General features: G+C 36.8%; 1 protein-coding gene across 13 annotated transcripts in view; it reads right to left on the bottom strand.

Annotated features, from left to right (window-relative positions):
* Positions 1–14,626, bottom strand: part of EPB41 (erythrocyte membrane protein band 4.1) — a 106,529-nt gene that overhangs the window by 67,508 nt on the left and 24,395 nt on the right. For all 13 annotated transcript variants that reach the window (XM_044237606.1, XM_044237607.1, XM_044237602.1 and 10 more), the window contains 3 exons: positions 11,919–11,994; positions 9,159–9,377; positions 2,433–2,520 (listed from right to left, as the gene is read on the bottom strand). In XM_044237606.1, coding sequence (XP_044093541.1) covers positions 2,433–2,520; positions 9,159–9,377; positions 11,919–11,994 — 383 coding nt within the window. The remainder of the gene's footprint in view (positions 1–2,432; positions 2,521–9,158; positions 9,378–11,918; positions 11,995–14,626) is intronic.

Below are 14,626 nucleotides of genomic sequence, written 5' to 3'. Positions count from 1 at the left end.
CCTGCTCGGTGGGCAGTCTGCTTCTCCCTCTGACCTCTCCCCCTCATGCTCTCTCTCACTTGCTCTCTCAAATAAATGAATAAAACCTTCAAAAAAAATAATCCAACAAGAGATACTCATCTGCTTTTACCATGCTTGTCTGCATATGAAAATTCTAGGGTAAACATTCATGTTCTCATTTTGGTCTCCCAGTCCTAAAGTACTCAAACCTGTCACTATCATATAGTCAGTAAATAATTACTATGGTAACTATAGTAGCTATCTACATCCTATACCTGTAGGTTTAAGTCCATAGACCACATGACTTTTGGAGGCTAGGGCTGAGGACTATGTCTACTACCTAATATGCATGCACAATCATAATTTTTTAATGATAATATATTCATCCAAAAATCATAAGGAGTTGACATTATTCCTGTATAAACTCAATATGAATCTCAGACTCTCATAATTATTGACATTAAGTATATTAAATTATAAATATTATACCAAAGTCAAGAAGAAACACAGCAAGATAAAGCCACATTTCTATGCCTCCTTAGTAATTTTTAAAAATTAAATATATTATAGTAGTAATCATATGTGTCTGCAAATAAGGAAAATAAAACCCAGAGTTAAATGTTTCTCGACTATTCCTTTTCCCAAATTGACTATAGAGAAACATGTTAGTGTCTATATGTATTACGTACAAACATAAGAGAAGTAAAAATTATTAACAGCTCTAACTCGATGACTATATAATTGAGAATTAAGATGCCCTCTTAAGTTCTTAAAGCCTGAGGGTACAACTATATCTCTCCCTTAATTATATGTTTTAGAGAAAAAATTTGGTTTACATTTGGGAAAGGAACAGGCTGCTTGACTTCTTCATCTATTCCTGATAATTTGCATCGACATCAGCCTATAGCAGGAATTGAGAAGCAAAACCAAACAATTTCAGTTCCAATTTTTCTACCATCTACTTCAGAGATTCACAGAGGCACCCAGGCCAAAACAATCCAAAGCAACATTTTAAGAAAAACAACTAACATGCAATGAAATTTTATTAGATTTAACAGAATCTAAAAAAGAAAGAATCTTCAGGTATCAACTTCAGGGTAGGAGACTGAATGCTCCCTACCTTCTAGTCTATGATAGGTAGAATAATCGCTTGGTAGGAATTCAGAAAAAAGGACATTCAAACATCTGGTGTGTGATTGGACTAATAGGACCTTTCACGGTGTAGGCCTGAAATAATTGCTATGGTAGCTAGGAGCTCATTCCATCTTAGAAAAGCTCTGACTGTTAGGCAATTTGTCAAACTATGCTGAATAGCATTTCCCTATAATTCCCATTTTACTAACTCTAGTTTTATATCTGGAGCCATAATAAAAATCGTTCCAATACACAAAGACGGGTTTTATGTCGTCCCTAAACTTTCTCTTCTATGGGATAAGTATCCCTCACCCTTTGTTTTCTCACTGGACATGGTTTTGAGTCCCCTAGTCATACACCCTAGTTAAGTTCCTCTAAATGAACCTCACACACACCACGTGGCCACCCCCCACCCCCCCACCCCGCCTCTTCAGTAGGTGAAGATGAGAGAAGTCAAGCAACTTCCCTTAAGTTTATCCTGTTAAATTATACTGGGGGGAACTAGGATTAAAGCTCAGGTTTCCAATCCCTAGCCCTGCAGTTTCCAAATGAACACTGTGGTTCATCCTATGCGCATTAGAATCCCCTGGAGAGCTTGTGAAATCAGATTGCTAGGCTCTGCCTGCAGCATTTCTGATTCATCAAACCTGGGATGGGGCCTGAAATGTGCATTAGTTTTTTCTTTTCCTTTTTCTTTTCTTCTTCTTCTTCTTCTTTTTTTTTTAACTTGTCTTTTAGTTTTATTAGCAAGACTAGGAGAGGGATGGCATTTCTAACAAGTTCCTGGATGATGCTAAATGCTGTCTTAGGAGACCGTACTTTGAGAACCACTACCTTAGGCCAATAAATGGTTCTCAGATTCAGGTGTGAATGAGAGTAATTTGACATGTTCATTCAACTTGGAGCTCTAGTGTCTTGTCCTATGTAATTCAGTAAATCTGAGAGAACCTTCAGAATCTGCATACTTAGAATGCTCCAGCAATTCTGATGTAGGTGATGTTAGTTGTGAAACATGCCTAGATGCTACTTTGTATTTTCAAATGCATCTGCATTATAGGAAAATAGCGCTTCTTCTGCTGTAGGTGAAATATCTTTGATCCTTATAGGGGCTTCAATGTGAAACTTCATGCTGACAGTGGAACTGCAAAGGGGCAATTCAAATTATACACTTAAAATTCTAACAAGAACTATCTCTTCTGAATGTTTTATAATACCCCAGATAAAAGTTGGCAACAAGTATTATATGACCCAGGTCTGACACATGTATATTAATAAAGGCCAAAGATATCATTCATTACCTTTGCTTTATGAAGGTCAACACCATACATAGATAATTTTTTGGCATTCTCAAGAAATTCCAGATCAGCTTGAGCTGGAGTCATGGACCTTTGGTAGAATAAAAATTAGAAATTCAGCATCACAATGCCAGCTTTTATAATAATAACATTTGTATATTAATTGTACTTTATATAAACCACATACACACACACAAAACCAAATATGGGCACATTTCATAGTCATAAAAGTAAAGTATTAGGGAAAAGAATTCTTATCACTACCTGTGTCTAAATCATTGAAATATGTCTGAATAAAAAGAGATCTTGGAGAAAAGCAAAGTCACCAAAAAAACTATTAGAAAAAAGGTTTTAAAAAATATCCCGCTAAACAATGTCCTTAAAGCTGCCTCACCACCATCATGATGCTCTACCCCTTCCTCTCCTGAGCCTTTTTCTCTAACACACACAATCTCCTCCCACTAATTTTTCTTGCCAAGGAGGTGACCAAATTAAATCCTCTGAGGGCATGGTACAATTTAAAATATCCTCTTAGCTGCCTTTTTCTTTCCATACTCCTGAATTATTATGGAAATTAAACAGGAGGGCAGCTGAAGTTACTTAACTGGAGACTCTTAATGGGGGCAGGCTTGATGAAAAGAAATCTTCTGGTAACAGATGGTGTCCTGCCCACTAATCTAAACAAAATAAATTAGTTAAGAGAAGCATGTAGATAATGGGGCTGCTTTCTCTGTTATTAAGACGTCTTCATTACTAGGCACATAATGAATTGGATTTGTTTGAAAACAATCAGTCTCACTGTCTAAATGCTCACTGTGATGGTCTTTCCTTCTCCTTTATAACTTTCCCCACTTTTGAGAAGTGCTCATGACCTGTTATATTGAGATCTGAAGAAAAAGATATCACTCTCATGCTGCACAATTCAGGCCAATCAAATCTAACTTCACACTAACAATAATGCTGCCACACCCCCAAAGAAAAACGGTGTAAATGCCTGTTTCCCAGAGGACTGCCTTAAACTAAACAAAGCAGCAGTGGCCTATTCATTTAACAGAAGAAAGTCTCTTCTAAACCCATCTGTCTTTACCCTCATTAAAAAGAACAAAATGTTCCTTGGAACAACAACCAAAATCTCAGGAGACAGTCTGCAGATTTGTTAATGACTCAGCCTCCCCAAATAAACTTTCTTTTCTACAAGCACTAAATCATCACACCTGAGTTCTATTTTGTAGTCTAAAATTGAACACACACAAAAAAAGGAGAATGGGAAAATTAACACATATGCAAGACTGTGTATTCTAGTCACTAAAAACATCTCAGGAATGGGGCACCTGGGTGGCTCAGTCCGTTAAACCACCAACTCTTGGTTTCAGCTCAGGTCATGATCCTATGGTCATGGGATTGAGCCCAGTGATGGGTTTTGCCCTCAGCCTGGAGTCAGCTTGGGATTCTCACTCTGCCTCTGACCCTTCTTTCTTTCTCTCTCTCTTTTTCAAATAAATAAAATCCTTTTTTTAAAAATGCATCTCAAGAACGTTTTATAGGTTCTTTTTTTCTCCATATAAAGTTATATACTTTTCTAGTTAAGGTTACTTCCAACCATTTTATAGTTTTTGTTATTGTTACTATTATCAATGGCCTCAATTTTAGGATTTTGAAGGTTGAATGGGGCTCGAGGATTACAGAATCCAACACTTTCATTTTGCTCATGAAGAAATAAGGCCCTCAGGGACCACATAGTCATGGGCAAGTTGTGACTCTTAAGTTTAAGGCAGCAGGCTTTAGTCAGGACTTCAAGTCACGTTACTCATGCTGGAATCATGCCTCCTGCACCTAAGAGTAGTGACCTGGCGTCTCCCTCAATCTCCTATCTATAAAGTAGGATCCATGATAATATCTAATTCCAGAGACTAAGATAGGCAATCACCTTTTTTATCCTTGCTGAATGAATGAATGTGACTAAGTAGGATAAAATGAGATAATGGTGTGAAACTGCTCTGCAAAATATAAATGTTTATTATTATTGCAACTTTAGGTTTCTTTTATAAAATTTTTTAGTAATTCTTTTTTAATAGAATTTTTTATAAAATAAATTTTATAAATAAATTTTATAAAAATTTATTTGAGAGTGAGAGCATGTGTGAGCAGGGGCGGTGGGGGCAGAGGGAGAGGAGAGAATTCCAAGCAGACTCACTACTGAGTGCAGAACCGACTCAGGGATCAACCCTATGATCCCGAGATCATGATCTGAGCCAAAATCAAGGGCCACCCATTCAACTGACTGAGCCACCCAGGCACCCCTGAAACTTTAAGTTTCTGATGATAGTACAGTGGAACATCTATACACAATTCATAAGAGAGAAAAATTTTGATCACCTGAACATAAAGACAAATTTTAAGCATTATATGTGGAAATCACGAGAAAATCTTTTCTATAGTTACTCCTCCAACCCTAAAGGACATTAACGGCACAAATACAGGCTTAAGCTTCAAACTATGTATTTAAACGCCTCTCTAACTAAGCATGCTTTAAAATTATGCTAAAGGCAGGAATACCTGACTGGCTCAGTTGAAAGAGCATGCAACTCTGGATCTCGGAGTCATGAGATCAAGCCCCACGTGGGATGGAGATTACTTAAATAACTATGTATTTTAAATACATACATACATACATAAGATTGTATTGAGGGCAGGTAGTAAGATCTTTAACTTTAAAACTATTAATTTCCTTGTCAGTTGAAAATAATCCTTAAATTTGAAGTTTTTCTGATGTTTAAAACATGCTTAACCTTAGAAGTTACCTACAACGCAAATCATTTTTTCCTCAACTACCTGAGAGCAAGCTGTTAACCTGATGACCCACGGCTCCCAACACTTCAATGTGTAATTCCTACAAACAAGGACAGTCTCCTATATAACCTTAATACCAACAGGAAAAGCAAGGAATAATTTTTAATACATTACAGCTATCCAATCCTCAGATCTCACTCAGGCTTAGCCAGTTGTTTAAAAAACGTTCTGTATAGTAGAAAGGCCCAGTTTAGTTAGCATCATGAGTTTTATTTAGTTCATGTCTCTGGTCTTACTCAGTCTGAAGCAGTTCCTTAATCTTTCTTTGACTTTCATAATCTTGACCTTTTGAGGATGACAGGCCAGTTATTCTACAGAATGCACCTCAGTTTGGGTCTGATGTTTCTCCATGAGTTGATTCAGGTTTTGCATCTTCGAGAAGAATAGCACAGAAGTGGCTCTGTGTTCTCACTGTCCCCTACCAGGTGGTAGGCACACAATTTCACTTTGTGCCTTCATGCATGATGCTCGTTTGATCACTGATGTCTGCTAGGCTTCTCATCTGTGAAATTTCTCTTTATCTCTTTGTAATTAATAACCATTTCATGGAAACATATATGACTTTTATAATCAGAAAAAGCTTCCTGAAACAACCACCCCATGCGGATGGCCTCTCCCCGATATAGGCCTTACCCCCACATGGATGCCCTTCGCAATCTGCTCTCCCTCTGGTAACTACCACCCCATGCCCACACATGACTACCCTCTGTGCATGTTTGAGCTCTGACTCCTCATGCCAGGCTGGCCCCCTAGGAATACTCTCTTCGCCCTGCTTAGACCCCAGTATCCCCAGCCAATCTGCCTCTCTGCATGCATGACTACCTTGCTCTACCCTACCTAATGGCAAAACAAAATTGTTTCAGGAAGCTTTTTCTGATCATAAAAATCATATACATTCATTGTATAAGCACATGATGGGGGAGAGAATCTCTCATAACCCATTATGCACAGAACTGTATGTGTAAATATAATGCATATATTTTACAAACTTAGTAACACAAATTATTTTCAACTTAAAATTTTAAAGATCATGATTTTGCCTAGATTTTCCAAGATTCTTAAAGTATAATAAACTAGCTGGGAGGAGGTTAGATACCTTTAAGCCACTAAGAATTTATTCAGTACCACCTAATAATTTACTACTTGAAAGCTTACAAAAGTATCTAACCAAAGAGCTCTGGCACTGGTTAACTCTTGCTCATTAAAAAGAGAAGTTAAAACAAAGTTTCTCTGTTTTTATTTTGAGCAAGGGGGGTCCGGATACAGAGCCATTCAGTGAGTTCCAATGTTATGTGACAGCCTTTTAATAATGTTTGTTACATCCCCTAATTAAGGACTGAGATTTCAAATAATTAAGTGGGGACAACTGACAAGTTTACATACTTTCCTACTACCCATAAATGGAGGGCAATTAATTTTAAAGCTTGATTTGCTAGTATAAATTTACAACGTTAATTATAACTTCAAAGTCTCTATCTGGGCAAAGGGCCACTAACTAAGGGTTCGGTGTATGTAGGCGGTCTTCTATTTATCTGAGAATAGGGTGGTATTTGCTTGTACTTTCCAATGCATAGTAAAATGCTTCTGCCTCAGCAGAAGTTTCTCTGGATTAGTTAAAATGCCATGTTGTTGGACAAAATTAAATTTTCCATTTGGCTTTCTGTTTATAAATGATGCCAATCTTCCCCAAAAGGAGCAAGTAAATTCCAAGATGTCAGAGCTGTACATTTTCTAGTCATGGAGATCCATTTTGCTTAATTTCTATCCATATACCTAATAGAATTTCAACTGGACCATATTCACCTGTCTTTTGAGATCATTGCACTTATTTGGGTTTAAATTCTATTTAAAGTTGCCAAAAAGTAGTTCTCTAAACCCATTCACATACATCACTTGTAAAATGGGGTTAAGAATTATTATCCTAGCAAATACTCTCACCATGTACTAGGCACTATGTGAAGCACTTCACATTTTTAACGATCACAAAATTCATATCATTACCCTTATTTTTCAGATGAAAAAACTGAAGCTTAGAGAGCTTAACTCATTTAGTGAAAATCAAAAAAGTTAATAAGGAATGGAGCCTGTTAGGTTATGGACATTGGGGAGGGTATGTGCTATGGTGAGTGCTGTGAAATGTGTAAACCTGACGATTCACAGACCTGTACCCCTGGAGCAAAAAATACATTATATGTTAATAAAAAATAATTAATAAAAAAATAAGAAATGAAATCTGAATTCAAAGTACAACAAACTAATTCCAGAGCCTATGCTTCTATTTCACAGTGGTTCTCAAACTTTTTGACCTTAGGATCCTTTCACTCTCTTAACAATTGCTGAGGCCTCCAAAGATCTTTTCTTTATGAAGGTTATATCTATCAATACTTACTACATTAGAAATTAAAACTAAGAAATTTTTAAAATATTTATCAAATCTTTAAAGACTAACAATAAGTTCATATTTTAATATTCATAACTTTGTGTGAAAAATAACAATATTTTCCCAAAAGACAATTAAAAAAAAAAAAGGTCAGCTGGATTCTCCTAATGCAGACTAACATAACTGAGGGTGCTACTAACTCAAGGCCAACATCAGATATTCATGTTAATAAGCTAAGGAAGCCTGTAAAATTTAGTGTTAGCAAGTCCCTCAATTAACCATGGGATGTATAGTAGGAAGAAACACAAATTATTCTGCCACTTTAATATTAGCCAACATTTACTGAATTTTGACAATGTATAAGACAGTGTATTGGGACGCCTGGGTGGCTCAGTTGGTTAAGCAGCTGTCTTTGGCTCAGGTCATGATCCCAGCGTCCTGGGATCGAGTCCCACATCGGGCTCCTTGCTCGGCAGGGAGCCTGCTTCTCCCTCTGTCTCTGCCTGCCATTCTGTCTGCCTGTGCTCGCTCTCGCTCCCTCTCTCTCTCTAACAAATAAATAAAATCTTTTAAAAAAAAAAAAAGTTAAAAAAAAAAAAAAGACACTGTATTAAGTTTTTTCACAGGGACTCCTGGGTGTCTCTGTTGCTTAAGTGTCTGCCTTTGGCTCAGGTAATGATCCCAGGTTCTAGGACTGAGTCCCACACTGGGCTCCTTGCTCAGCGGGAAGCCTGCTTCTCCCTCTGCCTGTTGCTCCCCTTGCTTGTGCCCGAGTTCTCTCTATATAACAAATAATAAAATCATTTTTAAAAAAAGTTTCTCCACATAACACCTTTTCTACTCCTATTCATTGCCCTATTTCCTCTGAGGTAGTAAGTTCCATCAGAGATATAAGGAACCTGAGGCTCAGAGAGATTAAGTGAATAACTCAAGGTCACAAGGCCAGGACCAAGCAGTGCCAAGATCTCAACCCAGGTCAGTCTGACATATGTCCTTGCTTTTGATCACTTTGTTATGATACCTCTCAATATCACCAATTATTTCCATGGAAAAAGGGATTGAATTTAATAAAGACTTTTCAAAATACCTTCGGGGGTTTCATGGGTCCTCTGGAGTCTATCCATGTACACAGATCTTAAGAACCCCTACTTTAAGGATATTAAAGTACCTAATACAGCATAATAAGTTAAAAATCTGGAAAAAAAAAAAAGTAAAGCAACAACAGCATTTATTGAGCACCTACTATGTGCCGGACAATGCTTAGTGCTTTACATCTATTACCTCATTTAGTTTTCACCCTTCAACAACACCTGTTACTCTGAGGAGAAAACTGAGGTTTGGAGGGGTTACCTGACTTGCTCAAAGTTGAACAGTGGAGGGGCTTGAGCTGACTCTACAGCACCACATCCCCTCTAAGGCAAACACTGAATCAAAACCAGGCCAACGGTTTAAACTTCTTTCCAAAACAAACACAGAAAAAAACCTGGAGACACATTTACCTGTATGACTTATGGAGTTCCATGACCTTCTCTTCAAGTTCCTTGGTCTGATTTGGGGCCAGTTTAAAATCACTAACATAATCGGCACCGTGAAGTTCTGGGTCATAGTCTCCCAGCTCAGACTGGATGGTGTAAGAACCTAATAATGCTAAGGTTGCAAAGGAACAAGGCAGATGTCCTGCAACTATGTCCTGTCGAAGCTGAAGGCATAAATAATATCTATAGCCAAAAGAAAGAAAATGTTACCATGTCAGCAACGATAAAAACAAAATATAGAGAAAGAGGAAGAAGGGGGATGAGAAGGATGGAAGGAGGGAGAAAAACAGGAGAGATTAAATTAAAAAACAAGAGAGATTAAATAATATTAATAACTATTCGATCTAGGTCGTGGCTATATGATTGTTCATCATATTATTTTTTCTTTTCTGTGTGCTTAAAATTCTTCTATGTAAAACATTAAAAACAACAATAACCACCCTGTAATTATGTTGGACTCATATCCAGAAGGCAATTTAGAAAAAGGAAGTTGCTAAGAGAGGAGATCTTAAAAGTTCTCATCACCAGGAAAAACATTTTTGTAATTATGTATGATGATGGTTGTGAACTAGACTGAACTAGACTTATTGTGGTGATCATTTCATAATATATGCAAATATTGAATCATTATGTTGTACACCTGAGATTAATATAATGTCATTTATATCTCAAGAACAAAAAAGGAAGAAAGAAAAGAGGTAAGGTTGGGAAAAGTCCAAAGGAGGTAAAGAAATTAATATTTTATAGAGTACATTAAGTACCATATACACATAAATTATCTCAAATACTTTTCACGAAAAAACTTGTGAAGTGTGTATATCATTACCAGATTACAGATAGAAGGCAGCTTCAAAGACTAAGCTTGCTCAATGTCATACGGTCATAAAGGTCATTTGGTTCCAAAACTGGACTCTTTCTATCACACTGCTGTGCCAAACATGTAGATACTGTCCTTCATATATAAAGATGACATTATTGACACATTTTTGCTAAGGTATGACCAGTTTCAGTTCTTTTGCCTTCAAGATGGGCTAAGTGGCATATAGCCTTCCACACACTATCATCTTGTAAGACTGATTCCATCCATGTGCTAAATCATTGGGAATTCAAACTGGGGTTAAAACTGTTCTGTAGAATGAACTCAGTGCACCTACATTAAGTAAAACACTCATCTCTATCAATTTCATGTTTACATCTATGATCCTGACCTCCTTAGCACTTTTTCTAGCTGAGTTGACCCATACAGACTCTTTTACCAAATAGGAAAGCTGGGAGATATGATAAAATTTAAAATTCCTGTATTGATTAGAATTATACCCTTGTTTTGACCATAATAAGATGCTGAATAATGTAGGTATCAACAATCGCTTTTGCTATCTATGATTAGTCACTACAGGCATGTTTTTTTTTTAAAAAAAGGAATGCCAATCAAATCACAAGGATCTTAAACTCCTCTCAAATGTAGGTAATTGGCAAAGAATTTTAGGGATCTGTTTTGTTTTATACATAACCTCAATGAGGAAAGACAAATAAGAAGCAACTCTAAAGACAAATATTACGTGAGAAAAAGAAACAACCAAAATAATTTTTTTTCAGCAGAGATGGTATCCCAACCTCAAGCATGTGCTAAAGATTAATCAGACAAAGAATAATTTTTTTTTAATTTCACCATACCTGACAATCAGACTTAGAGTTTACTTGGGCTATTCCCTTATTTGAGAGATCTGAAAACTGAGGTACAGAGACTGTATATATGTCTGAAGTCAGACAGTGGACAGCAAAATCAGAATCAGAAAGCAGTTTCTCAGCAACCAACAATTCCATTTAACAAACATTTGCCAAGCACCTAAGTGTATAAGGATCCATGCAAGGTGTTATGGATATAAATATGTACACTAGCACTCTTTATAATAGACTGCTTTTCCACTTTTTAAAAATTAATATTTATATAGAATCATGTAAAACCCACTTTCCTAAAATCAGGAAGTTGTTTTCAAAGAGTATAAGATTTGTTTCATAAATTAAGTGGGCTTAAACCAGAAGAGACTCCTAATCTCAAGAAACAAACTGAGGGTTGCTGGAGGGGATGGGGGTAGAAGGGATGGGGTGTCTGGGTGATGGATTGGGGAGGGTATGTGCTATGGTGAGTGTTGCGAATTGTGTAAGACTGATGAATCACAGACCTGTACCCCTAAACAAATAATATATTATATGTTAATTAAAAATTAAAATAAATTTAAAAATTTTTTTTAAATAGTGAGGAAGATTCAGTTCATGAGGATTATGTACCTAATCATACACTTTGAGAGATAAGAAGAAATAATAATACACACATATATACACACATAAAATAATAATAATTCAGACTTCAGAACTGTAACAGAAAACATGGTAGGGAAGGAGTATTAAAAAGAAAGTAGTAGAGCTATTTTATCACGTATATTTTTGTCTTGCCCTTTGGAGTGTGTGTGGTTTATACGTGCCCTGTACACAACTTGGCATAGCACCCATGATAAGAAAGGTTAATTTCCCTGCCAATTTCCTCCAGGCACATCACAGATACATGAGGCTTTTAGGCTCACTTATTTGCAAACCTGCCTTGAAGTGACCAGATGCTTTCCATCCTAACAGCACTTCATTTTTTTTCAGTTCTAAATAAAAAAATTCCTAGAGCTTATGATAATGAGAATTACTTGTATAGTTAACTATTAATACATTATTTACCTTGTTATATCTTCTGTTAACTGTGCCGGGTCAGGTGGATAAAATTTTACATTAAATGTGAAATTCCAGGGAACACCTGTAAAAGTAAACACAAAAAGAATTGTATGCTTATGGCTAAGTTTTTGATTGTTAGAAGTACCTAAAACATTCAGTTTTCTTTTCCTGAGGTTTTTTAAATATTTTCATGCTTTGTGGGGAAAAAATCTGATTTTTATTAAAGAAAGAAAAAGTTATTGAGAACCATTTAAGAGAGTTTGAAAGTGATTTTTTTTCCTCTTTGAGCTCTGTATTAAGTAACTGATATAAAAAGCTTAATAACACCCAGAATTGGTGGGGAAAAAAAACAATTACCATCGCTGATACAGGTGTAAGTTGGCACAATGCTAAGGAGAACAATTTGACAACATCTTTCAAAGCATAAAACATATATATTCTTTCATCTCCCAATTCTATTTCCAAAAATGTGTCTATACATATGCTTAAATGTGGTCAGAAATGTATAAGATATTGTTCGTAATAGCAAATGACTAGAGACAACCTAAATATATATTTATTTAGCAAGAGAAGATATATTTCCAAGACAAAGTGTTAGGTGAAAAAAAAATATCAAGGTCAAGAACAGTTCATACAGAAAGGAACTATAAAGGGCACCTGGGTGGCTCAGTTGGTTAAATGTCTGACTCTTGGTTTCAGCTCAGGTCATAATCTCAGGGTCATGAGATGGAGCCCCTAACTGAGCTCCTTGCTCAGCATGGAGTCTGCTTGGGATTCTCTCCCTTTCCCTCCTCCTGGGCCCCTCCCCTCGCTTGTGCTCACTTTCTCTCAAATAATCTTTCAAAAAATAAAATGAAAATTTTAAAAAGGCAGCCATAAATATTGGAGGGTAAGAAGAAGTATATGTTAGGGTATGATTATATATGCATAGACAATCCCTATAAGGATATATACTAAATCAGTTATAGAAGTTGGGAAACTAGGAAAGGGAACTTTTAGAGAGGAAAATGGAGATCGGGGAAATAGAATGGAGACCTATTTTCACTGTATATTCTTTTATACCATTTGAATTTTGTACATGTAGTACTTATTAAATATAAATATATAACTTTTTTAAAGGATAATCTCTGTCTCCTCCCACTAAAATGCAAATTACTAGGCATAAGAACTTTTCTGTTTTATTTGGTGTGTATCCCTAGTGTCCAAAACAGTGCTTCGAAGATCATAGATGCTCAAGAAATATTTGTTGAGGGGCGCCTGGGTGGCTAGTGGATTAAAGCCTCTGCCTTCAGCTCAGGTCATGATCCCAGAGTCTTGGGATCAAGCCCTGCATTGGGCTTTCTGCTCAGTGGGGAGCCTGCTTCTCCATATCTCTCTCTGCCTGCCTCTCTACCTACTTGTGATCTCTGTCTGTCAAATAAATAAATAAAACATTAAAAAAAAAAAAAAGAAGTATTTGTTGAGCGAATGAATGAAATAAAGTAACTGATCTCACAGCATTGTTGTGAATGCCATCTGAGGCTGCTACAGCTCCGGCGGGGGGCGGTTACTAATGTATTAAAATTATCCATTAATCCAGATTTACCAATGACCTTATGTTACCAGACCTAATCAAATGAAAACAAACAAACAAACAAACAAAACCTGTATTCTGGTTCAATTTTTCTCTCCATTTAACCCCAAACAAGGAAGTTTAATTATATTAGAAATAACCATATTGGGGCACCTGCGTGGCTCAGTGGGTTAAAGCCTCTGCCTTCAGCTCAGGTCATGATTTCAGGGTCCTGGGATCAAACCTTGAATGGGGCTCTCTGCTCAGCAGGGAGCCTGTTTCCCTTCTTCTCTCTCTGCCTGCCTCTGCCTACTTGTGATCTGTCAATAAAATAAATAAAATCTTTAAAAATAAAAAAAAGAAATAAACATATCTAAACAGAAATGTTTCAATTATTAACTGAGCCACCCAGGCGCCCCTAAAATTTCTTCCTTTTAACTCAGCAACATGTCAGTGACATTCCCACCAAAGTGCATAACCTGAATATTCAAGGACCATGAAAAAAATCAGACACACTCAAAGTGACCACTTAAAAGTTAACTATCTGGGGGCACCTGGGTGGCTCAGTGGGTTAAACCGCTGCCTTCGGCTCGGGTCATGATCTCAGGGTCCTGGGATGGAGCCGCGCATCAGGCTCTCTGCTCAGCAGGGAGCCTGCTTCCTCCTCTCTCTCTGCCTGCCTCTCTGCCTGCTTATCATCTCTCTCTGTCAAATAAATAAATAAAATCTTTAAAAAAAAAATTAACTCTCTGGACTCTTCAAAACTATCAATGTTATAAAATACGTTAGGGGTGCCTGGGTGGCTCAGTCATTAAGTGTCTGCCTTCAGCTCAGGTCATGATCCCAGAGTACTGGGATCGAACCCCATGCTGGGCTTCCCACTCAGTAGGAAGCCTGCTTCTCCCTCTCCCACTCCCCCTGCTTGTGTTCTCTCTCTTGCTGTGTCTCTCTCTGTCAAATAAATAAACAGATTTTTTAAATAAATAAATAAATAAATAACTTTAAAGACTCAGGAGCTGCTCCAGATCAAAAACAGCTAAAGAGATGTGCCAACTAAATGCAAAATATCACCATAGATTTTCTTTCACTATACAGAAAATTATTTGGACAACTGATAGGGTCTGTAGGTTACAGTGTTGCTTCAATGTTAATTTCCTGCTTT

The sequence above is a fragment of the Neovison vison genome, chromosome 2 (assembly GCF_020171115.1).
Source record: "Neovison vison isolate M4711 chromosome 2, ASM_NN_V1, whole genome shotgun sequence".
Lineage (NCBI taxonomy): Eukaryota > Metazoa > Chordata > Mammalia > Carnivora > Mustelidae > Neogale > Neogale vison.
This window is presented reverse-complemented; position numbering and strand designations above follow the sequence as displayed.